The 26,625-nt window shown below is 42.3% G+C and overlaps 1 protein-coding gene across 1 annotated transcript; it reads right to left on the reverse strand.

Annotated features, from left to right (window-relative positions):
* Positions 1-17,049: 17,049 nt before the first annotated feature.
* On the reverse strand, positions 17,050-25,886 carry RSPH3 (radial spoke head 3; the record flags this gene model as incomplete). The annotated part of the gene is made up of 8 exons (XM_080341431.1): positions 17,050-17,312; positions 19,609-19,695; positions 20,751-20,913; positions 21,917-22,120; positions 22,693-22,838; positions 24,149-24,290; positions 25,434-25,521; positions 25,759-25,886. The coding sequence occupies 8 exons, from the start codon at positions 25,884-25,886 to the stop codon at positions 17,050-17,052; spliced, it is 1,221 nt and encodes a 406-aa protein (XP_080197557.1).
* Between the last annotated feature and the right edge of the window lie 739 nt (positions 25,887-26,625).

Genomic DNA, 26,625 nt, shown 5'->3' on the forward strand with positions numbered 1-26,625 from the left:
AACCGGCACAAAACAAACACCGAACCCACTTGTACGAGGTCATGTGAAAAAGCACTTTTCCCTGTTCTCTCTCAATACCTTGGCTAAACTCTTTTCATCGCTGCAGGCCTGCATCCCAGCAGTCATTTCAGGCAGGACACTGCCACTTCTCTCTGCCGGACAGGCTGGTGGCAGGGAGATGTCCTTCCCCTTCCCCACATCCTCCTCCAGCAGCCTTCCCCAAAGAGTCAATAAGCCTCCTGCGGCTTCAAAAAAGGTTTTTACTAAGACCTTGGCTTTAACACTCTCTCCTTTCATAAGCTCACTACAAATAAAACACACTAGCAGCTGCCAGCTTTCCAAAGGCAGCAAGCAAAATCCACAGCAGAGACAGAGGGACAGATCAGCTCCTGCTCGGTGCAACAGCTGCTCTGAGGACCAGAGAGTGGGATACACATTTGCTAACATCAGTGCATTTCAGGAAATCCTAAAACCAGATTTGTCATCTGGAAGCCAACACCTTACCCCACACATCTTGCTTAGATTATGGTAATTTAAAACCTCCCAGCCTCAGATACTCACACTTTGCACATACCTACAACATCATCCAGACGTGTCCTACAGCACTATTTCAATAACATAAAGCAGTTTGTCATGTTGCCGCTATATTATGTAAATATTAATATTCAAATTATTTAATCAAAATTCACTTTCTGAGTCTCGCTTTCACTCTATAGTAACTTTAAATGCCAATGCTGTGAAATGACCACTTCATCCATAAACTACTAAAACTAGGTAAGTTTCACCTGGGAAAGGATTTCAGGTTAAGAATATTGGTATTTATACAGGTATTTTACATGCAACATACCATCTTAATGGTAATTTTAACAGATTTAGCAGCTTTATCTGCTTCATAAAAGCCAGAAGTCTCTATACATAAATTATGTATCAAAGCATAATTAATGCTCTTTCAAAATATGCCTCACTGTTTGCTAACAGCATCTTGACTAGTACAAATGTTTTCTTTCCTCTGTCCACTCCTATTGGCCTCAGACTTGGAGAACTGCTTTAGCAGTCTGAAGGGAGTAATGATAACACTAATACATCCTCAAAACCCAAACTAAAGCACAAGCAACAAGGTTTCACTAAGAACTTAGTAACACTGAAGGCAGAAAGACAACAGTAGCTGATTTTATTAAACACCACAAGCCTTGCACTGGATAACAGCTGCCCATCACAACCCTGGATTTGTTTGCTGGAACATGCACACTTGGGTTTTCTGCCAAGAGCAGCTGGATTTGCCAACGGGAAACTCGGCAGCAAAACCATCCAGGTCCTTTCACTCCCGTTCCCACTCGTGGGCTGACTGGAGAGCGATCCTGCATGAAAGATGCAGTCTACCATTTCATGTAACACGGATGCAAAGGACAGTTATTAAAACTAATATACTGAAACGGCAGCACTACATTAAATCATCAGGGACTAATTCTGTTAGAATTAAACTGTAAATTCAGGAGTGATTTCTTACTTTTCTTAAAGAGTATCTTAATTTTAGAGGTTATATTTTCATAAGAGTGCTTAGAATACCAACAGGGCACAACTCCAAACAACCCAAATCCTCCAAATACTGCACATATAATTGATTAAAAAAAAAAAATCTATGCATTGTCCAAATATTACTTAGCTATTTCCTTAATTTTTCCTTTGATTATGAAGCCACGTGATAATTCAAAAAATCATCAAATTGTGGCTCACAGGTTATCGCTGAATAAATGTCAACATAGAAGCAGATTCAATACAACGAATCATCATGCATATTTAGCACAGTAACTTGTTTCTCAGCTAAAAGAGAGAGAAAAGGTTGCTCCACACTGTCAACTAACGATCAGTTGAAACTCTTGTTTTCCCAAACTGACAGCTTTTAACACAGAGTTATAATTAGACTCATGCCTTTCAGAGGTCTGGACTGCAAGCCTTCTTGATAACTGTATGGTACACAAACCTTCTTGGGATCCTCTGCCGTTTCTTGCACATTACTTGAACAAGCAGCCAAAAAATGTGGCATTACTTGCACAGTGTTTGTGCTCGTTTAGGACTTCATCCCGCACAGTAACGCAGTCCTACCCCTTTCTCCAGCAAAACTGAAACTTGAATAAATTAAAGGAGACTGGCTCTTGTCTACACAAGCTTCTTTTTTCTTTTTCTTTTTTTTTTTTTTCAGCGCAGGGGAATGCAAAAGGAATTAGGAAACCAGAATAACAAGGACAATGCTGAAGAGCCCTGTAGAGGCTGGTAAAGAAAGAGTTCAGCCACTACCTCCACAGAAGGGAAAAAAAAACCAACAAAACACACTTAAAAATACATGATCATTAAATCCCTTATCAATGCTACCTTAGGAACTTGAAAATTGGCATACTATGGATTAATGAATGCAAAGTGCAGGCAGATATAAAATATACCGAGTATTTCAGCAGTTCGCCATTTTTCTTAGAGTCATTTGTCTGTACGCCGTTTTTTCAGAGACAATCTTGGGATCTGTTTAACTTCTCCAAGGGCTCAAGTAACATAAGAAAGGAACACCATTTCTTCATTTTAAAGTTATCCTGATACAGAAATGCTCGTTAAAATAGTACAGAAAAAATCTGGTAATCTGTAACCTATCATTAAAAGTTCACCAAGAGGTCATTTGTCCTTATTTCTCCGCCCAGTTGCATGACCTCTTCAACTTTGACATTTGAAACATCCATTCAGTATGATTCACTGAGTTAATGAAAAATAACCCCAAACAACTCGGACGTTTGACATTTGCACCCCAAGTTACCAGAAGGTCATTTGAGTAATTTATAAAACCTCCATGACCATATTCTGTCAGATGTTGATACGGGATGCATGATTCGCAAATGGAAGAACTTCGGGTTATCTAAAAGTTCCTACTATCCAGTACTTAGATGGTTTCAGCCAATAAACTACTATAGTGTATTTCACGCGTTGCACAATGACACTGCAGCCTCCAACATCCACTACAATGCCAATAAAAATCCAATAGATTTCTACCAAATGGTCACTGCTGACTTGCTACCCAGATTCACACTGAGAGCACCAGTGTGATTCAAAAGTCAGCGCTCTCTCTGCTGGGACAAACTGAAGGCAGAAGTCACACTTTCCACAGAGACGTCCTGTAAACTCCACGGATTCAACTTCTGACAGACATCTTTGCCAAAATAAATGAAATAAAAATTACAATGTAGTGCAGTTTAAGATTCTGGGACCCATAATATTTTATTAGAAGTACGACAACAACCTTAACACCTACATAGATGCATGACAATTTTTGCTATTAGGTTGGAATTTAATTCTTAAAATTATAACCTGACTATGGATTTTTCTAAATTAGATCATCAATAAAGTAATCAGTGCAAATAACTGACCATAAGAACAATTCAGAGACTCATGTAGTCTAAAAATGCATGAATTTGACAAGAAAAAAGTTTTAAAGTAATGCAACCTGCTAATATTTTTACAGATCAAAAAATACACTCATTCTACATTGTCTTCAAATATTTTGTGAAATGTTTTATTGATTTAGGTACAAAACATTTAAAGTAACCTTATTTCTATACTCTTTTCCATTAGTTTAAGAAGTCGATACTAATTTTTGTAATTCCCTATTTTAAAATTATTTTTCAATGTTGATACTTTCGATGCTGATAAAAGATGGTATAAAAAAAAGAGCAAAAACCTGAGGGTTTTTTTTTAAGGACCGAGACCCACAACCCTATTTCAACCGAGTCACTTTGATGACCTCTAATATCCTTTTAACACTCTCTAACTCAACATTTCATCTTTGCTAGCAGCCCAGAGATTTGGAAATATTTGTCTGTATGGGTACTGAGGACTGCAAAGTCTGAAATATTCTGAGATTCAGGATTTCGTGTTGATAAATCATTGAAACAAGAAGAGCAACATACAGGGGAAAAAAAAAAATCGGCTATGCTCTTTTCTTTTAGAAAAGAGGTAAAACCATTTACTCTCCCATTTATCCTTGTTTAGTTCTCTTCCTTGTCCATCTCTCTGTTTTGGTCAGGGCAGCTTCTTTGCCCTGTAAATACAATATAGGCAAACTAAATAAATACAGGAAACCAATACATACATGAAAACTAGGATACATTTTTATTAATCAAAAACCTCCATGTACCTTAGTAGACTCAGTGAAAAATCTGTATAGCAAATTCATGCATTAAAAAGGAAGATGATTCCATCCATCACTCACACGAAGAATGTTTCACAGAGAAGAACAGCATGTAAATGTGCACAGGTCAAGTAAAGAGGATTTCCAAGCATGAAAATTATTCTTGTTGCTGGCAGCTGTTATGCGAGAAGTAATAAGGTCCAGAAGCCTTGCTGGGCACAACCAGTGATACAAATGCCATTACAATCTATCTGCAACCTCCAAAAGACCCAAAATGACTCTACAGTCTTTTGTTCTAAGCAAAAATAAAAATCCAGAGCAACGGGTTTCCAAACCAGGACACTGTGAGCATTCACCACAGTGGAAAGAAACTTTACACAAACACCCCATAATGCAATGAGTCCACAGAAGGGAAAGCGGTGGATACTTTTCAGAACTAAAGAATTTCAGGATCACAGATTTTATAGTAAACATGTGCTTGCTTCACTTGCTTATTTGTTTTGTGGGGAAAGGAGTGTTAGGTTTGTAAAAACAAGTGAGCAATTGTAAAAACAGTGAACAATTTAAAATATTTCCAGTAAAAATTATTTTTTGTCTGAATATACTCAGCTGGCTGAAACCAAAATATTTAGCAGAAATGTATCAGTTTCACCATGGCTACATATTTCATATTCCACTGAAATTGCTGGTTTCATCCTCCTTCATGTGGGATATAACAGCCTCCCTTCCAACTGGAAATTCTCAGCTGACACAAACTTTCTTACTTTCATTGGCATCCACCCCTGAGGACCACGAGAGAAGTGTCATCTCTTCCCAGCGCTTGGCACCAGCAGAATGAGGAAGAGCTATTTGGCTGCCAGGTTTCAAAGCAGCAAACGATGCATCCACTCCAGGACACCTCATGTGCTAGTTTTCAAATTTCTCCTCCATTGAAACAGGGAGAGAAAAGGTGGTGTTACCAAAGTGCATTTGGATTCATTGCAGCCAGCAGACCTGGTCTTTTCTCGGCTGAGCCCTGAGAATACAAAAAGGTAGTGTTTCAACAGGTAAATCACCTGATTTCAGCAGGCAAATCACCTACTGCTGTTTCACTGTGAGAGGTATTAAGTCACTTGTTTAATTCATAAGGGTGATTGCCAAGTGCAGTTGAAGCAGAAAAGAAGTTATGTTACTTCTTCTTAGCTTGTCTTAATTGCTTAAAAAGGGTTTAATGCCTTTTACTTACTCAACGATGCAGGTGAGCTGTGACTACCACTAAGATACAAGAAAAAATCAGATGCCAGAAAGCATCCTGGACCATGTATGTCGAGTCTTTTTGCTTTCTAGGATGTTACAAAGGTTGCCTCTCTGCACAGAAAGCTGAGCTGGTTGCTAAGACTAAATGAAAATTGAATTAAAATACAACTTCTTATGTTAACGAAACAGATCTCTGGGAGTTTTGCACCGCTCTTCTGAGTGTTTCCCTTTTGTTTCTTCGATCCAACTTCAGTTACGTTTTTAGTAACTTCTTTCCTTTAGCTAATACTTTCTGGTATTTCATGAACTTTCCTTTGCCTTGCAGTTACCACCTCTTTCCAGATATTTGTTCAACATCACTGCTTCCTTCCCTTTCACAACCCCCTTGGTTCTCTGCACGCCGCATCTGTGGCAACGACTCTGGAGATAATTCCACCTGACAAAGAAGGAAAATCCACCTCCCTGGGGACAAAATAAACTTTGAACTAGCTTAGCTATGTCTTTAACATGTGCTTCACTGCTCCTTCCACTGTTTTTTATTACAGGAAAATATAATTATTAGATATTTAGTGTCTTCTTTGGGCATCAATCTGTCAATGCACTGGCAAAACAGAATTTTAATGCTTTATAAATCACTCGTTTATTGCTCGACCTTGCAGCACTATTAATTGTAATCTTTTAAAAAGCCATATTAATTCCAATGTTACTTATTTCTGTAGGACAGGACAAACCAACGCTATTGATCACATTGTACAGCTGGGTGACTGTAATAACATTCTAGCTGAAGTAAAACAACAAAATTGCACAGATATTTTACAGCCAAAAAAGCACGTGGGACTTCTGCTGTTGCACTTTTCTCTGAAAGATATACATGACACTCTTACAGAAGATACTCTTGCTTATCCTCAAGAGTCCCTCAACACCATTCATAGCAACAGGAACTTGGAAACAACAGGCTGAGTGGAGGAGCAAAGTATAATCTTGCTCACTGTACTACATTTGCTTGCTATTGTATACACTAGCACAGGTTAGATACTGCTACTCTAGTATTCTCCCAAGTGCAGTTCTATTACATGCCCCGAAGAAAAGTAAAGCACATCTACACCAACTTTGTTACCTGTGCCATGGTACGAGACATGGAGCAAATGCTGTGCCCTGTCTTTACTACAGGTATTAGGCAGACTGTATGGGGCACAGTGGCTCCCACTGTGTCTGCACTACAGGACCCTTTAGCCTACTTACAACATGCCCAGGATTTGTATGTCCCATGCACACAGTTGACCACAGTGGTCACACCACCCTATGCATTCCACCAGCTGCTAGTCTGCATTTGCTGCAAGTGCATTTCTTGCTACAGTTTTTGAGATGATCACTGGAGAGGCGATGGCATCAGAAGGTTGATGGGAGGGAATGCCTCCCAACAGGATTAATGCAGCAAACTTACTCACCTGGGGATGAACCTTGCCATTCTGGAGCAACTAGTGCTCCCCAGCTGGCAGCACACAACCTTCCCCAACATGGTTAGCGTGGCTGTGAAGACAAAGCATGGTGCCATCTATGCAATGAACAGAGTGAGCCATTCCATGCAGCCTGTCTAGGTCATGCAGGTCAGCTGCAACACCCCTCAGCACACAGAGTTGACATTTAGTACTGACACAGTTCTGTGTGTAACATACAGGTCTGGGCAGCCACCAGCTGAACTACCTTAACCACAAGCACAAGTTTCCTTTTCAGGAGCCCCACTGCCCCACATAAGGCAAAAAGAACACTATCACTCCAGACATGTAGAAGATGACTGCTATCCTATTGTATCTCAACACACAAAAGAGACAACTCTGCTCTTCCCCAAGATACACATGAAATAGGCAACAAAGAAACATCCTCCTAGGACAGACCCATTCCCACTTCCCTCAGAGCAGGGGAGGAGGAGACGGTAGAGAAAATAGTTGGGACAGGGAATCCATCCACGTTACACAGAGGACTGGCTCCCAGTGGTTGGGCTGGGATGAACATCAGTACTTACTCTCTGACCCCTGTGGATCAGACCGAGCTTGGAGGTCTTCTTCCCCAACACTTAATTGCTGGGGAGTCAGGACTAGGTGCCACTCACAGCAGACCATTATGATATTCCCCAGATACTCCCTACACCTTCTTTTATACTCCAATAGCAGCACCTAAGAATAACAAGATGAAATACACAGAGTTCTTCTGCACAGGTACTTTTTCAGGCTCCTCACTGATACAGACAAGAACTGGAGTCTTAGTTTGTCTTTCTCTCATATCTTCAAGGATTTATTAGCAACTCAAAAAGCCACATCTTCCTATACTTGTAACTTGAGGCTCTCCAGAGGGAAAAATGACAACAAATACAGATGTTGAGTTATCAACCCAGCATGACTGAGCTTACTTTAGACCCTTTTACAACCCACCACAGGGACTAGAAATGGACACTTTTCTGCCTTTTATTCCCACTGCAGTTTTTCTGGGGTTTAAGCAAGGGAATATACAGTGTCAATGTGTTCAGGGATATCCTTTGAAAAATCGTGGAAGCTGAATGGGAAAAAACACAGGGAAGTAATCAGTGTGATCAAGCTATTTCTCCAGCTCATTTGAACTATAAATCAATGCATTATGATACAACCTCTATTGTATCATTATTCCAGCTCAGAATTATGAATAGTTAATGCTATTTGGAAAGCTTAAATTTTGCTACCTCAAGTTGTTTGTGAAACAGCTTCCCCTAAAAAAATCCCCTAGGTGCAGGAAGGAGAAAGATAAAAGCAGATCTGCTCTGTCCTCCAAGACAGAATTAGTGTACGAAGGTATCCTTGATCCCAATTTAGCACTGCAGCTCACGTCACTTTGCAGAAGATCAATCAGTACGGACAGAAAAAGCAATAAAAAAGAGGAAATATGAGAAGCATATGGACAAAAGCCACTGGAAAGAACTATCACTTCTAGATTGTAATGTCGGAGACATCTGGAACCTGAAATGCTCTTTCATAGCAAATTCCAAATAGGCCATATTCAGAAGAAAGCATGGAAGAAAAAGATAAGTCAGAAAAAAAAGCAAAGCTAGAAGGAAAATATTTATTTTAATATCCTTGAGATATATGTGGAATTACGTTTTATTATCAACTTTCAAGATTTTCCCATATAGAATTCAAGTAGACTGACCTTCTTTCTCTCCTAACTCTTGTTATTTCCTGCTGGTTATCATAAAATAGCGGTATCCTTGGCATCATTTAAAGAGATTTCCTACTTCTTTCCACACACGCAAGAAAAGAACAAACAGTTTCTTCTGGGTTTAGTGGCAATTAAACGATGTGGCCAGCTGTACGGCAGCACATGCTTCAGTAGAAGTGTGTGACTGCTGGTCCCTTGGCATTTGGAGCAGTCTCGTTTGCTTCATGCTTATCTTTGAAAGCAGGAACATCTTAAAATAAAAACTCAGTGGAGCCCGCAGGGAACTAGCTGGCAATGCATACTTTAAATATGCTCTGGTTCTGCAAATGTCTTGTGAGCCAGATTGCTCTTACTGACAAGGACTATTTAGGTGTAATGTCGAGTGCTCAAACATATAAAAACTTACATCAAACACATGAAACTTATCTCAAACACCAGCACAGTCTGTCTGAAGTACAGTGTGTGTATTCACTTACGGGCAGGGTGGTGGCTGATGTTTTTAGTTTTTAATCATCAGCCAAGAAGTTAAGAGTTTGAAGGAAAAGGACAGCAGCTCAAGTCCCAGCCCCTGCAACACAATGTAGAGTAAGTGTGTCTCAGCAGTTGGGGAGGGGGGAAATTATCTTACACTGTTTCCTTTCCACCAAGTCCTGGCAGAAGGACATGCAAGCAGAGAAGAAATGCATGAGCTCACAGAGCTTTACAACAAGGAGATTCTCACTGCAGAGCAGATTACAGAATTGAAAGGAAATAGAAGTTATTGTCTTTAGCTAAAGAGCATGAATCTGTGACCTGCTGGCTTATGTGTCTGCAAACTGAATTCAAAACAAGTGCCCATGTTAAGAGAAAGTCTACTTACAAGTAATGCACTCATTTATCATAAAAATAGAGCAATTTTAAATAAACTTAAAGATGCCAATCCAAGGCTTCAACCTGATTAAACTTGGAAAAGTAACTACATGATTTAACGGCCTCTTCTGCCTTTAAGAAGTAATTATTTATTTCGTTGTGTTTATGTGCTTTCTTGTATCAAACTCCCCAAACCTCCCACTACTGTTCTCACTCGGATGCACAAGTCCAGAGAAACTGGCACAGTCCCTCGTATCTTATTTCTAGCTTTTATTCCCATTCATCCTATCTTCTACTTCTTAGACAAATAATCCTATTATCAATTTGCAGCATCTGCACGATCAGAATGATCAGGTTCTGTTAATTGTCAGGTATACACTTTGAGAGCACTCAACAATTCAAAACACAGTGGCGATCGGCCTATTCAGCAGTTATACTACTCCAGGATCTATATCGGGTCCCACTAGGCTTGCAGATGAGATTTTGACTGCTTTGACTTACGATGCAGGGCAAGTATGTGCACACTAAGGGTGAAAAATACAGCGCACATATAACAGCATCACAGCTGCAAACATACACTACATCAAATAACAGTCACACAATTTGTCGCCAATCCTGCCACTGTAGCCATGCTTGTATTTAGCAGAACTCCCCATGTTCCACTCAGAGCCACCTGCCCAGCACAGCCCCATTTTATGTTGCACAGTACGACCGCTCCCCATGCACAGAGGCGGAGCGGAGTTCCATGCACTGCTTCTCAAACCAGCACGAACCTGAAGGACCAATGAAGGGGAATTCCCAATGACAGCATCTTTATTTCTCCCCAGCGATGCGTCAGAGAACAACAGAGGTGCTGTATGCGTGGGGCCAGGGGAGTGCTGCAGACCTCACAAGAAAAAGAGACGCTCGTGTCCTGCAGGAGAAGTTGCCAAGTCAGGACAGCACCGCTTGACACTTTGTGCCACTTCACACGATCAGACTTCTCAGACTTAGCCAGATTTTCTGCTGTGCACTGGAACAACGGAGAATCGGGTGGCACATGTTGATAGTAATTTCACAACTACAATACTGAGAGACATAAGCGCTCAGATTGGGAACCTCGTCCTTCCTCATTCTGTCAGAGTTGAATTTGCTAATCTTCTGGCAATAATGCCAAGCACATCCTCTCCTACCACTTCTTGCAAAGAGAATGTATGTACCATTTGTATTTATTAATGAAGACCCCCATTATCAAGGTGGTATGAATAAATCCATGTTAGACAAAGTGGTCACACATGAATAAGTAAGTAGATATATCACAAACCCAAAAACATAGCTAGGATTCTGTCTTATACAGTCCTTTATAAATTAAAAATATCAGCTGAGGTGGCAAGATCACATTTAAAGTCACATCTTAAAGACAGCTACTATGTGCTCTTTATTAATTACTTTAAATATCTTCTACAAAAGCAGTCAGCCTTATTGACCCTCCTTTGCAAGGAGGAACATACTTGTTATGCTCAAGTCTCACAGAGAAAGCAACAGCCCTCTGAGAAGAGTTTGGCTGTCCCAAATTCACCTTTCTAGAAAAATGAAGTTATTTGGCTATGGGACACAGACTTTTAACAGGAAAATAAAAAAACAACTTAAAGTTAAATTTTAACAAAGCTACATATTTTCAGAAATAATAAATCACATAATGTGGTAAGTTCCTCTTCCCCACAGAAAAAAGTCTCATCTCCCGTAGGGGTCAATGACAGCTCCAGAGCTGTCCGCAGCAAGCTGTCACCCTGCCGAAGCGGGACGGAACACTGATGAAAACCGTGCTGCGGCCGCTCCGGTCGGCCCGGATTTTGACATAGGGGTCAAGACCCATTTGCGAGCGGAGGGTTTGGACCGACCGACGCCTTCTTACGCGGGAACAAACCAGCCCGAATCGCAACCTGAGTCTTCTGCCACCGCCGAACGCCCCTCACAGCTCCACGCTCTGCCGTGAAAGCCCCGCGAGTGCCCTGAGGCTGGAGAGACGCACGGAAAAACGACGAAGCGATGTGCCCCCTTAGCCCCCCGCTTAAACGGTGAGTACTGAGTCCTTTCTGTTCCGGGAGGCGAGAGGGGCTGCAGCGGGCCCGGGGGGCGTTAGCCCGTCCTGGGGCTCTAGTGCGAGGCTCAGCGGAGGGACAAGCCCGCGGGACGGCTGGGGCTTGGGGAAAGCTGAAGGCGAAAATAGCTAACTAAATAGCGTCTCCTCCTGAAAGCGGACACATGTGGCGCAATTCGCTTCCCTGCGGCGGCAGGCGGCCCACCCGGTCCGCCAGCCTCGGTGCTCGGCGCTGCCGCCCGCCGGAGCGCACCCCCCGCTCCACGGGGCGCCCGGCCCCACACGATGGCCCCGCTCACCTGTCGCCCCCGGCGCGGCCCTTCTCACCTCATGGCCCAGCTCCGCGGGCGCCGCCCGCTTCCCCAGCGCCGGGCCGGGGAGCGCAGCGGCGGCGGCTCCTCCCGTCCCCGCGGCGGTGCGCGGCCCCGGGGAGACGCCTGGCGGCGGGGCGGCAGCGGGCGGGGCGGAGGAGGGCAGGGCTGGGCCGAGGGGCGGGCGGGCCCCGTCCCCTCCCCTCCTCGCCGGTCCGGTCCGGCGGGGCCGCAGCCGCTCGGCGAGACAGCCTGCGGGGAGCGGTGCTCGGGAAAAGCCGGGCCGAAGGGCAGGCGGAGGCGGGCCGGGCGAGGTGGCGCTGCGCCGCCGGTGCCCGCGGGTTTGCTCTGCAACGGCACTGCGGAGAAACTTGTTAAAAACGAAGTGTAAGTATCCGGCCCGCAGCTTTCTGAGCGCCGATGCCGCCACTGCTGTGGCCGTACGGAGTTGTCCGTACTTATAAGGATCCACAGAAACCCCCTTACCTGCGCTAGTGGTAGCTAATTACTGCCAAGGAAGGCACCTCGCAGCATTGAGAATTTCCTGCACACATACGGATTTTGCTTTGTTATCTTGGGGTTTTATTGCAGACTTGCGCCCTGGCAGGCTGAGAGGCAGAAGGGAGCGTGTGGATCTTGTGGCTGTTTCTGCTTGTACTGTCATGGGTCATCCTTGTGGAGATGCTTCCACCTTCTCCATAACCACCACGATTCAGTTGAGCCTTCTTCTGGCTGAACACACGCAGTTCCTTCAGTCACACTTCCTATGTCAAGTTCTCCACATTTAACCATCTCTGTGGCCCTCCACAGGACCCTTTCAAATTTTTCAGTGTCTCTCTTGAACTGGGGAAGACCACAGTTTGGCTCAGTCCTCCAGGTGTGGACCAACAAGTGTCAAATAAAGTGGAATAATGGCATCCCTTGAACTGTTGCCTATGCTCTTGCTGGCACAATCTGGGACACAGCCTTATTTTTACAGCTGCAAAGGGCATTGCTGTCCAGCTGCTCAGCTTGCAGGCCACCGGGCCCCCCAAACCAGTTTCAGTAGCGCTACACTGCTGCTAAAGTCCAGCCTAATCTAGGACCCTGCTTTTAGAGAAGGATGGACCAGATGACCAGGGATCGAGAGATGCCTTCCAACCTAAATAGACCTTTCAGTGATCCTGTGATTCAATTTGTTGTGTTTTGGGAAATGGTAGATAACTTGAGTATTATGTCAACTCTGTTTAAAACAAATGTATTTGATTGATTAATTACGATTAGTGAAAGTGGTAGTGGTTGATCTGCTAGTATTTGCACATTAAATAATCTTTTAGATGTACTCTGTAACTTATCAGGCATATGAGTACTTTCTAACATGACAGTCTTTAAAAAGCTGTTTTTAAAGCAGATATTGTTTCAATTGCCAAAGTGTGATTGAATTATGATTCCTATTCAGTCAAATTACACTATTAGGTATTTTTTAACAGTATATGTTATCTCAGCAGTGGCTGTCAGATCCAGCTAGGACTCTGATGGGTAAAAGTAATCTTTCTGGGGCAGTTTCAAGCATTATTGCATCAGCCCCTCAGCTAAACTTTTTTCGAGAAATCATTAATCCCATGGCCATCAGCAGCATGGCATATTCTACTATCATGGCTGCTACAGTTTGCTGTCATGTTTTTTAACTTAAACTGCCAGTGACAATATATATATATGCTAATATTATCATATGCTAATAGGCAAGGCCTGGGCAATTTGAGAGGGCCCAGTGTTCATGATGAGTCTGAGAAAGAGGAGTGAGGTGACACAAGTCTGTTTACAATAATACTGCAATACAGCAGCATCACAGCTAGACCACTGAAATGTGCTCTGCTTTATACTGGCAAAGAAACCATGGCAGGGGCCTTGAAACTAGATGATCTTTAAGGATCCTTTCCAACCCAAACTAATCTGTGATATTTGTGTGGATGATGTTGGGTGACCCTACCTGTCAGGTCCTGATGTTATGAGGAGGTTTTGCAAAAGGTCAGCACCTTTGAGGTGGAGAAGGGAAGTTCAAACAGCTGTCACTAGTGCAGGGTGTCACTAGTGCAGGGTGTGAAATGTGCAACAGGTGACATCAGTGTTTCTAGGTGTCCCTGTGGCCCGATTGCTGTGGCCTGTCCTGCCCTCTAGTGCCTGCAGCACTGTCTCCCCCTGTCCCCTCTCAGCTCCCTCTTGCACCCACACACACCCTCAGGAGATGCTGCTGTGGTTCTGAGCAGGGACCAGGAGCTGCAAAACACCGGGGCCGCCCCGGTGCCATCGTGGGTGTGGAGCTGGCCACCTCACAGCTTTACCCACCTGCCTGGAACAGCTGCTGCTGGGGACACAGACCAGAGAAAGGGGATTTGGAGGGGAAGGGCATCAGGAGGGGTCCCTGTGAGGAGGTGACATGAGGGATGTGATGCTCACACCCAGGCTGGGATGGGGTGGCTACCTCAGCCAGTCACATGCTGGTCCCCAAGCCACTGGGCTAGTGGCAAAGCTTGTGCTGCACAGCCTGCGTGTCTGCTGGCATTACCCCAGAGAAGTGGCAGCTACACCATTACCCCATATCACTCTTCCCCTCCCTACTGCTGCTCATGGTTTTCTGCTTCTCCAGTGACCAACAGGATGAGAGGGGTCCTCTGCTCTTCCAGCCTGCCCATGTCTGGGGCTGAATCCAAGTACAGGGCTATTAATGGAAAACTGCCAGTGCAGTGTAAATCTTCATGGCTGTATAGCCTGTTACAGCAAACTCTACCACAATACAATATGCTCAAGTTGTATCTATATATTGTAATTAAGGAAAAATGCATGGCATAAAATTAATTATATTTTTGTGATAATTTAAGAATACATAATAATGCCACAACCTATTTAAACAGAATAATTTGACACTTCAGGTAGGTTTTCTAGCAATCAAACACAAAGCAGGAGTGACAAAAATGAAAATATTCCAGGTGATCACCTTCCTCTTGTAATATTCCAAAACCAAATATTCAAGTCAAGTCAATATTCAGCATTTGTTTGAATCTTTTCAGGAATGATCCAAGGCAGTCCTCTAGGTTATGCTAAGTCTCCTGTAAATACATGACAAAACTATCATTCAGTAATGAGGAATCCTTGAAACTGACATCCAGTGTTCCAAAAATGAGCTGAAACATTTACAATTCTCATGAATCATGTCACAAAGACTTTTTATTTCTCTAGATAAAGTTAGCCTGAAGTTATTTACCTGACTTACCTGAAGTCATGACAGAAGTGTTCATCATCATGGTAAAAAAAAAAAACAAACAAAACCAAAACTATGCAAAATCTTGGACCCACTGAAATTAAGATGAACGTCCCATTGACTTCAGTGCTGAAACCAGAGTTTCATTTCAAGCCTTCAATTTCAGTCATATGCATAAAAATAAATTCTTATTAGAAACTTCTAAACAGATGTAGTGAGCATCAGCTACCTTAATTTCATACATGTAACACATTTATGGATGCTTTGAGAAATCAATCATAAACGAAAAAACAAGCATGCTTTGTTGAAATACTGTCAACTCAGCAAACAGAGGAGGAGTTTACAGGGGAGTATTTCAGCTTTGAAAACCATCCATGGGTGTATCTGTCTACAGTCTGTACTATGTGACTCCAGATACTCAGTTTTAACATATTCACATTACATCAAACCAGAGTGGATTTGTTGGTGGTTATATCTCATTACTTCTGATTTTCAGCTACCTCCAGAGAGACGTAAATATCTGACACTTTCCAAGGGAAATTTTCTACGTAAGCAATAGCTTCCCTGTTTGTCACTAGATGTCCTAGCCCAGGATGGAGGGAAGGCAGGGTCTGCCTGGGAACCAACATGTACAGGTGGTCCAGTGAAAAGTCTGGATGTCCCTTTCGAGGGTAGGAGATGTGGAGCAGGTTTTGTCTCTTCAGGTGTCACTCCTGATATCTCACTCTCAGACTGGGATCTGGCTTGCTGGGTTAGCACATGGATTCTCTGACCTGCAGAGAGGAGGTAGCACAAAGCAGTCTGGACAAGGTGGGACTTTTTCCACAGACACAGCTAGCAAGGAAACAACGGTGCTGCAGTGGAACACAATTCTACTTTTATGAGGGGGAATGCTGTGGGACTATGGTGGGTCCTTGGATTCCCTGATGGAGGGCATGGGAACAGAAATTAGCCTTGAGGATATTAAGGCCTACCCATGAGAAAGATGGGAGTAAAGGAGTATCTGGAGATGTTAAGGATGTACCCATGAGAGAGAAGGGAGTAGAAGAGTAACATTGATGATAGCAAAAATAGCCAATGAGATGTTACTGCTGTAACTTGTAACCAATAGTGAAGAGACACATAAATTCATAAAACTATATAAAAATGCACTTGTGGCAATAAATGGCCTCTACTACTTTCATCCTGGAAGAACTTGGCCTATGTCATTTGCCTGTCTCAACGACGACAGAATGCCCCACTGGTGGGGCTGGCCTGTGAACAGACAGATAGGTGTGGCAGTGCAGGTGCATTTTGGCAGTCATGTCTGGTACCATTTCAAATGAATTAGCAGAACAACTACAAAGGGAACTGAGGCTGGACTTAGCCTGTGGCTCCAGCCCCTCACCAATACTCCATGATTCGGGAGGCTGAGGAGGATTTTGCACTGGCAAAAATTCCCAGTTGCAGGTAACTCTCTGAACCTGAAGAGGTTTGGGAGCCTTTGCTCTATTACCTGCTGAGATGCCCATCCAAGTTTGTCAGGAGAGGAAAGACTAATGTGAGTAAAAATAAATTTATCTAAGTGCCATAGTAGCTACCTTTCAAAACAGGGAAAGTAAGGAAAATCTGTTTTGAGAATGTTATCAAAGCACTTGTAAAGGTTATTAGGATGGTCTCAATGCCCTTCTTATGACCTTCCAGCAGAGGGTGTGGGACAGCATTACTTTTCAACTGTAAATGTCCCAGGTTTTTTTTGATCGATTGGATTGTATAGAAGGGGATAGAATTTCACTACCATTCACTGCACTAGTGACCTCTCTAGAGTCTTACAGCCTGAAGTCAGCAATGTCAGCATATGGAAAACACACTCTAATGCTCTGCTATTGCTTAGGTTCACCTCTCAGCATCACCAGGGCACGAGACTTGTAAATAGATACAAATAAATTTCTTCTTTCAGCTAAGCCATTCATCTCAATTTACTTGATGACTTGCCTGCTTGCTACTCAGTTTCCGAATCCCGTGTTTCTGCTTGATCTGAGTCATGTAACATGAAAGAGATACGTCGTGGACGCTGTGCCTCAGCAACAAGTTTTTTAGTCTCTTCTTCTTCTGTGACTGGTTGGTCATCAACATCTGTCTCAATGGCCACCTGGGGTTCTATATCTGTTGGCTTGGGCTCTTCAGCAGGTTCCTCTGTCTGATCAAATGGAGGTTGAGAGCTAAATGCATCTAAGCGTTTTTCAACCACTGTACGAATCAAGGCTGAAACAGAGAAAGCCACCATTAAAAAACATGGAGGAAAAAACCTACAATTTGAGATTATTTTATATATTACTGACCTGTAAATTCTTAAACAGAAAGAAAAAAAAAACACTAAAAATGAAATAATATTTTAATGAGAAAAACCATCCCTGCTGCTGTAGCCTACTTCCAGCCAAGTGAGCAGTTTACACTGAAAGCAGAGATTTGAAAGGGTTCACCTGGATTGTTTTGTTGATTTCCTTACAGTTGTTCCTCACTTCCAGAGCAGGTTATCCTGCCTGGAATAAGGACTAGCCAGGCATCACGCAGCATGAATGGTTTTGGCAGTGGGAAATACTGAAACAAGGGCAGTCATCAAAAGATTTTTCTCTTTCTGAAAAGCAGCTGTAAAGCACCTATTCTTTATTATTATAATAAATATAAAAATAATTTTTGCTGTTTAGCCTTCATCACTTTTTATAAATATTATACCCCTTCCACATCAAAAAGCACAACAACAAAATAAAAATAATCAACACTCACTTGGATTTACACCATTTAAATATGAAAAATAGAGGCCAGCAATGAAGGAAAAGAGGTTTAACGGAGAAAGCAGGACAATGTATAGGTACTAAAAAGAGCTTCATTGTTAGTTCCTGGGTTGACTTTAGCAAGTAAAAGAAGGAATGGTCATCTCTGAGAGGACAAATGTAGCTGCCTTACACTGTGGGTGCCTCTTTCATAGTTCACAGCTCTTTTATTGGACAGTGACAAAATAAATTCTTTAAGTGGCATCTTCATTCAAGTAGGTTAAAATGGATCCTTAAGAGATTTTTCCTACACTTCTACCTAAGGGGGGGAAGAAGCCACAAACTATCTCAGCCAAGGCTGTGGCTGTGTCTGGCTCTACAAAGCTTGGAGAATCTAATTTGCAGTTCCTTTTGCAGAGGTGTTGCTTACTCAACAGTGGGTGATTGGTATAAGTCAGGAAATACAGAGGGTAATAGCAAAGCAGGGGCTGCTGGTATTACTTATTGGCCTGCTTCAGATGCTCTGCGTATTTTAGAACCGGTGCAAGACCACAATATCTGGTTAAAAAATCAAACAGAAAGATTTAACATTAATATGATAGACATTCTCGTCAATAGTGAATCCTGCAGCAACAATGTCCTTGGAATGTTTATTCAGTAGTCACATACAATGATTCTTACTTAAAAGGAGAGAAATTCCTTCCCTTCTGAATCTCTTCTGAAGAGCTACAAGATCCTTGAGTGTACGTATTGGCACGTACATCATAGGATAAAATACCTAACAGACCAGTTGTAATCATACAAATGAAATAATAGCAAAGGATCCTGGTTAAATGGAAAATAAGCCCAGAGGAAACACACAACTGTAATTCAAACCCACAAATCACAGCAGGAGGAAAACCATAGGAATGAAAGATGTAACAAGTATTATATAAAAAGTGGTTTCATCTAGGACCACCATGGTCCTAGATCAAACACACATTCATCACAATTTTGTGTTTCTACACAAGAAAGTTTATATGGTTCAGGCATTTTGACTACAGCTCTGAAGACTAATAAAACAACTTGAATACTTAGCTTGAACTAGCCCAGAAGAAGACAGATATTTTAATCTATTTCAATAGCAAGGACATGATTATTGACTGCTGAGAATGTAAGCCCTTGTTTTGATGAGAAGTGTTGGTCACCTGACTTCTCAGTCAACCATGGCCTATGATTATTCCTCTCTTCTCCTTTCATGGAGGATGAATGTATTACTCCACAGCTCAGAGAGCTTACACAAACGAGTTAAGAGACTTCTGTAGTATATGCATGGCTATAGAGAGGATGGGCTTTTCTATTCCCATTGGCACAATCAGGCACACTATAGAGAACAGCAGAGCAATGATGGCTCTGTGCCACATTAGAAATAGAGGTTTTGTAGCACAGAAAAGAACTGGTGCTTTTTAACCATTTTGCTCCTGCCAACTGCATTACATCTCCCAGAATCACCATATCTCAAACAGTATAAAGCCAGCAGAGAAGTAGTACAGCATGACTGAAACTTCTATTATTTCAGCTGAAAATTAATTAGCTAGATGTATGTGGTAGTAGTTTTACAACATTAAAAATGTTTTAATATAGTTTTAAAAAAATTCAAAAAGACGTGTCATTGGAGTTCTTGCTAAAATAACACTTGCTACCTTAACCCACAAAGACCCTGTAAATGTGATGTTTATTTTGACCGGGGAAAAGACAATCAAGAACATTAAGCAGTCAAGATTACACTCCAGGATTTGGTAACTTACAGTCAAGCATTGTCCTCCCCAGAACCTTCCTCTCTAGTGTTTCTTCCACTTCTGTCATCAGCCATGGAAGGAATTCTGTCTCAATATCTGTAAGCATTTAGCAGGAAGAAAGGAAAAATGTCTTTTTATTAAGGATGAGCGACATGATCTTGGGGCTGTTTTTCATTTGCTATGATCATTAAGGGATGAATATCCTTGCCAAAACCCACTTGCTTTGCAAGAGACAGATTAAATCTCTCAGGTATTGTTTGGTTTCTTATCTCCTGCCTTTCTTACTGAGGTTCCTCATTGTTATAGACCAGACTCCTCTCAACTGCAGTGATTTTCAAAAAAGATCTGGCACCCTTGAAGAGTTAGCACAGACGAGATACATAGTTGTGTTCTAGTGAGATGAAAATAACTATTCTGAACAACTCAGGAGAATAACATTTCCTGCCTTGCTTTCCAAAGACATCTGGCTTCTGGTCTGCTGAAAGCATTTGTTCCCTCTGACTAAAGAGCTCCTGCTTACCCATGTATTTCTCAAATCATTTTATTTGTATGCCGTGGTCCCAAAGCCTGCCCTGTTCGTAAACTACACTCGGTTTCTGCATTTGCCCCATTACTTACTCTGGAAAGAGCATATCCATTCCCAAGCTGTGGTCTGGGCACCTGTGAGGAGCCTGGGGAAGCAAGATCTAGCAAGGTAGCCTATAAGAAATGCCAATGATTCTAAAAGTCACTGATGTACAACTCTGAAATAATTTCCAGGGCCTAATTATAATTGACTAATCTCTCCATTGCTCTGACAATCATTAAGAAAGATTCAGAATGACATACAGATTTCTTTGCCTGTCCTATCAAAATACATTTACTTCAATTTGGATCAATCTTTCTCTCTGCTACCAATCCTAACCATTTCAAAATTCAAAAGCAGCTCTTCCCATTGTAACACTGTCAGGTCTTGCTTATTCTTGATTACTTGTACGGATGACCAATAATGTTTGTTTCAAAAATTTGAGTTTGGAAACTATCTCTTCAGCCATGAATGTACATGAATAAAGTATTGTGACATTAATCTGAATCATAGGACAATATGCTATTTTTATGGTTGTTTTGACCTTTATATTACTCAACTCACATATTAAAAAAAATGCACAAACCTCTTTCTATAGGGTCATAAAAAAACCCACTTTCATGAAGATTGTTGAAGACCGAGGGAATGAGATCAGCCAGGTAACGCTTCGCGAATGCCCGAGCTGCAATTTTCTCTGTGGTCTCTTTCTGTTTTTGCAGCAGTTCCTTGTGTTGGCGTTTGCGACGCTCCTGTCAAGACAATATTGCATGTAAAACTTTCAGGCCCTTAGCCATTACTCCTTTGATCTAGACCTTGAAAAATGATTACAGTGAAGAAGTTATAAATAACAAAGACAATCAAGAGTAGCAATACTTATGGCCTCTTTCTCAAAAACTTCTCATGTGAACAGGTGCTTGAAAGGAAACTTGTAATCAACCTATGGAGTATTAAAATCCACAAGGACTACAGGGAAACATGTTCCTTTGGTATACCTTTCTTGATTTTGGCAAGTCTGTAAAATAAGGGTCTTGTAGCTGGCCAAATGAAACCCTTCTGTGATACCTTAGTATGCATTGATCTCATGACTCTTTACTTTATTATTGCAGATAAAACTGATCATTGGCCTTGGAATGAGATGAAGTTGAGTCAGGATTTCCTGAACTTTTCATCTTCACAATTTTATATCCTATTTGATGTAATTATAGATTAAAACTCAAATTGGTCCAGGAAAGCGTGGAAAAAACACGAATATATAAGGCTTATGAAGAGTAGATAATTAAGACTTGGCCTGCTATTAGATAGTATTAATATAGCTTAATACTTGCAGATCTTAAGAGGTAAAGGTGCACATACAGTAGGTGTATGCATTAAGTGTGAAAAACTAGGAGGTGCCTCTCTCAATTTCAAGCTCTGTGAATATTTCTTTAGCAGATATAATGAAGAGGCTTGAGTAACAGCTGCACCAGGTACAAAGGGTACTATTAGGTTTGGCCTCTTGATCAGGTGTCTGAGTATACCAGGTCACTGAAACATGACTTCTCTGAATAAACACAACAGCATGATGCTGCTGCACAAGAGCAAATGACAGAGTGCAGCTGTGTGGCACCAAAATGCTTTGAGGAATATCAAACTTGGCAATAATCTTTTGGCCACATCCATCTTATTTCACAGCTTGTGTTTCAGTACTGGAAATGGTTTTCTCTCTTCTGATGAGCATTCAGAGAGGCCTGTTCTTCATTACGGAAGTCCTACCTTCTCCTCTCTGTATCGCCTGTCCTGCTCTTCCAGGCGCTGTACTTCAGCAAGCTCTGCGTTACGCAGCTCTGCATAGGCGTGCTGATGTGCCCATAGCCGGGCCAGCTCTTCTTCCTCCATGACTTCTAGCAAAGCTTGCTCAACTGTCTTCCCAACCAACACTTCCAGGATTGGCTTGACTTCAATGTCAAAGTCAAACAACTGAGGATGGAAGTCAGTGAAACAGAGATAAATGTCCCTTAATCACAATCACTCTTAGCATCTTGGCAAGGAGAAAAGGAGGATGAACAAAGACCTTGTGCTGAAGGCAGACCTGAGAAGTGCAAGTGGACGGGTCAGTGTCAGCTAAGGCAAAAGGTATGCATGCAGCTGGGGGCTAAATGATGAGTGCGCTGGAGTGAGACACCACACACCCTAACACAGCCACTGTGGGGGCTGCCAGGGAGAAGCAGAGGACACGCCTGGATCCTATTTCTGCTCACCTCTGAGTTCCCAACTCCTTCTCAGGCTGGACACTATTTCTACAAGAGAGAACACTTCTCAGCATTGTAGTTCTTAGCTGAAAGCAGCAGAACCAGCGCACATGGAGAAGCACCTTCATTAATTTTGCACTTAACCTCACAGCAGACATTGGTACATTTTTTTCCATTTTTGCATATTCTGTAGAGGATAAGGTCAGTCCTTTCTGTTACTGCCTCAGCTATGCATCAGAAACACATTTTGTATGGGAGACATGTTTTGACAGCACGTGCAGACCTGGCTTCACTTCATACCTCTCCTTCTTCTATTTGCGTGGCCACATCTTTCCCTGTTTTGGCTGGTATGAAGAGCGGAGTGGGTGGTCTGTCCAAAAATGCATCTGTTTGACACTCTGTATCAACCCCTGTTACCCAGTCACTAATCTCTTCCAAATACAGCTCTAGAAATAAAAGCACAATGAATGCTTTAAGTTAGATTATTTTTATTTTAACTCTCAACAATTTTAATGACTCTATAGTGTGAATTATATCAAACAATGCAATAAAATGTCTTCTATAAAGTTAAAAAAGAAAACATCTCAAAACATAGATATGTTTACTGCATCTGATGCCATGTTCTCTGTAACATCTGGTGCACTTCCTGAAAGGGCATTTCACTTGGTAGGTTTCAAAAGTCAAAGTCTAGACCGTTTCAGCCCACCCTGCAGAATAAACAGTTCTTGGTACACTCAACAGTATAGTACAATCTAAAAAAGGGATAATGATTTCATATATACTAACAAGTAATATTGAAATCATATGTTTTTCTCCATTGTATGCATCAAATCAAAACAGTGGATCTGTTGGGTTTCAAGAATGGTATTCTACTTTTGGCACTACCAGAAGCAGTTTTGAGGTAACCGCACATCTATAACAACATGTGCTTGATTTGAATTATATCTGTCTCCTACTGCACGGATAAATAACCTGGTTTAGATAACAAAATGCAGATAACAAATTATCTGCACTAGTCAGTGGGAGGGATATGAGACCAAGACTTCCAGACTAGATAGACTCCTTTTGCATCCAACAGTATTTGAATCATAAAGAGCCACCATGTTCATTGGAGGTGGTGTAGGAGGTCTGCAGGGCTGGGACAGAGGGAACATTCAGAAGCCAAGGACCATGTCTGATTAGCATGTACCACAGCTGTTTTCCCAGTTTGTAAATCAGACAAATCTGAAATGATTTTCAGAGGGCACAGCAATACATTACACACACCTGATGATTAACCCACTGCCAAATTTTGTTTTTCCTACAAATAAAATTTTCTTACAAATCGGACAGTTTCCTGTTCTAAATTAGGGTATGTCCTCCAGTTTTTAGTAGTAGTTTTATTCTTACATATGACTGCACTCTTGAGCAAAATTTTTAAAAATCCTCAGTTTTAAGCATATACCAAATTTCTTTGATGACACTTGAAAAGAAAAGAATACACAGAGAAGTCTTGACTAGTGGTCGAGAATGTACACTTGAAAACTGAAAAACAGAGCCTCTTGGAAAATGTCACTAATTAGCCAAGTTTATAAAATACAAATAAAAATAAGGGGTTATAGAGGAAAGGATTAGAGAACCTCTGATTCTCAGATTCTATGATTCTAACCTTAGCCCTATGTGATTCTACCAACTGTATCATCAATTTAGTAAGTGAATATAAATCAGCAAGTTTTTGTTTTCAAATGAATAATAATAAAAATAATCAACCTTTTACCTGTCTGCACATGAACATGCTCTCTGCCTTCCACAGGCTCAGGTGTTCTTGATTGCTCTTGCTCTTTTGTGCGCTTTCTAGCCAGTGCTCTTCTCCGTGTTTCCCTCTGCCTTTGAATCTCAAGGGGATCGGGGTGGGTACACTGAGCAGGGGTGAAGAAAAAAAAAACACAAACCAGAATACACTGTGTACTTGGAAATGATACTAATTTCTCTCTACAGGAAAATGAAGATTGTTGTTTGACTTCAATGCTACAAATCTAGAATATTGGATTTACTTTTCTGCATCTTGACCCTAAAATTTTAGTTACCTTAAAGACTGTATGGCATGAAAGTAATAAGGTATACTAGCTGCCTACATGCACATACTAATGGCATCTCACACTAAGAGCAATCCATTGCTATTTGGAAGTGGATACTATATACAGACCTTTGCGAGATAATGTATATTAAAATGTCATGTTCTTGCTGACAAGTAAGTTTCTAGGTAAAGCTTTAAGGTCAAATAGACTTAAATCAGTTTCTCATATTATGAACAGAATTGTTTGCTAGATAAAAATTATAGGTTCTTTATCGGTGATGAAGCAAAAAAACCCCACACTAACTTTTATATTCAGTACTGTGTATGAGGATTGAAATGAACATCACTTTCGAACTTCTTAAACAGAACATAAGTGAAATTCACTCTTAAGAAACAGCTACTGAAGAACACAAAGTTATTTCCACAAAGTAGCTTTAAAAAATACAGACTGCTTTAAACTCTTATATGATCAAAGTATCTGTATAGAAATATTCTTTGAAAATAAAATATCACTAAAACATTCACTACTGTACCAGGACAAATAAAATACTTTTGCCTCCACACAAGCAGCTTTTGCATACAGCTGGACCATCTAGTTCTGCTTCTTTAGTAGGGTAAGCCAAAGACTACCCCAAGACCTAATTTCCTAAGAGCTGCTGTTCTCACTGATGACACCTGTGGATGCATATAGTTAACAGATGATGCAGTGATGACTTGTGCTCAGTGTCATCACACTAAAGAAATGGGGGGAAAAAAATGAAGTACTTAATGGCAAAAAAATCAGAACTACAGAAGTTCATAGGAAACTAAGTGATTTACAGAAAGGCTGAAAATAGTCACATGCTAGTTTAACTGGACAGCCTGTGACTGTGTGAAATATTTTAAGTAAAATTACAACTTCAGTAGTTAAAATTATTCACAAGAAAGTTTTCCCACCCTATTATTTTTCAACAAAGCTGTAGTGTGGCCTACATAGAACACATACCGCAGGTATGACTTGAAGGGCATAAGTGTTGCCACGCACCACTCTCCTGTCATACATGAGGTTGGCATACCGAACAGGTTCCTTCTGCCTGCAACATGTAGCACAGACAGTCGTGGTTACGGAGCTGCAATCAATATGTTAACGCCTCAACAGGCCAGAAGGCCTTTGAAAGGTCAGAGGTGCAAGTTCTCCCGAAGGATTCCCCTCCCCCGGGAAAGAAGGGCGCCGAGGGAGAGGAACGAAGGGCAGAAGGGGCAGCGGTGCCCGCTCGGGGCGCACAGGCCGCGGGGCTGCATGGCGCGGTCCGCCGGACACCGACACTCACGGCTCGGCCGCGTCCGGCGGCGCTCGGTACTTCGGGCGGGCGGACAGGGCGCGGGGTCGGCTGGAGTAGCTGTATGGCACGGCTAGGGCAGCCGCCGCCGGCTGCTCCGAGTCGCGGGCGGGCAGCATGGCGGGGTCCCGGCCCGCAGGAGCGGGCGGCTCGCTGAGGGAGCGGTAACGGCCGCCCGCGCGGCGGCAACGTCTCCAGGGCAACGCGGGGGCGGGGCGGGCGGCCGTTAGTCCCGTTCCGTGTCAGTTGGGTTCTGCTGTCAGGAAAGCGCTGGAGGCTGAGGGGGTTCAGGGAGGGTGTGTTTGCTCTCCAGGCACTGGGGTGCTGAGCGGGAAACAATCCCTTTAACTGCCAACGGGTTTGCGCTTGGTAACACCGCGCTGCCCCTCCCGGGCCGAGGTAATGAAGGAGTTTGACCGCGAGGTGTCACCGTCCCTCTGCCGCCGCTGTACGAGCTGCTCGGGGGCTGGCAGGTTTCCAGAGACACCGACAGCGTCTTCACCCCGTCTGGCCTGCCACTGAGGATGCAAAAATTGGCTGGGAGAGCGCAAAATCCTCTCGGATGGTGTGCCGGTGGCTTAAGTGCCGATGTTCTGAAAGGCAGCCCAAACAGCTGCACCCCTCATGGTTTTTTTTCCACACAGGTAAGGAATTTGGATACTCTACAATGGGAGAGAGGACAGTGAGGTGGGCTCTCAGTGCACCACCCCGTGTCCATAGAGAGCTGCACTCTCTGTCATGACAAATCGTGAGGATGTGTTTTCAGATTCTGCGAAAAATTTCTATTAAGAGAGACAGAAAAGCAAGGGTTGCTGATATAGTGATAGCTTTTTTTTTTTTTTCTTTTTTTTTTTTAAC

Source organism: Nesoenas mayeri, assembly GCF_963082525.1.
Source record: "Nesoenas mayeri genome assembly, chromosome: 3".
Taxonomy (NCBI): domain Eukaryota; kingdom Metazoa; phylum Chordata; class Aves; order Columbiformes; family Columbidae; genus Nesoenas; species Nesoenas mayeri.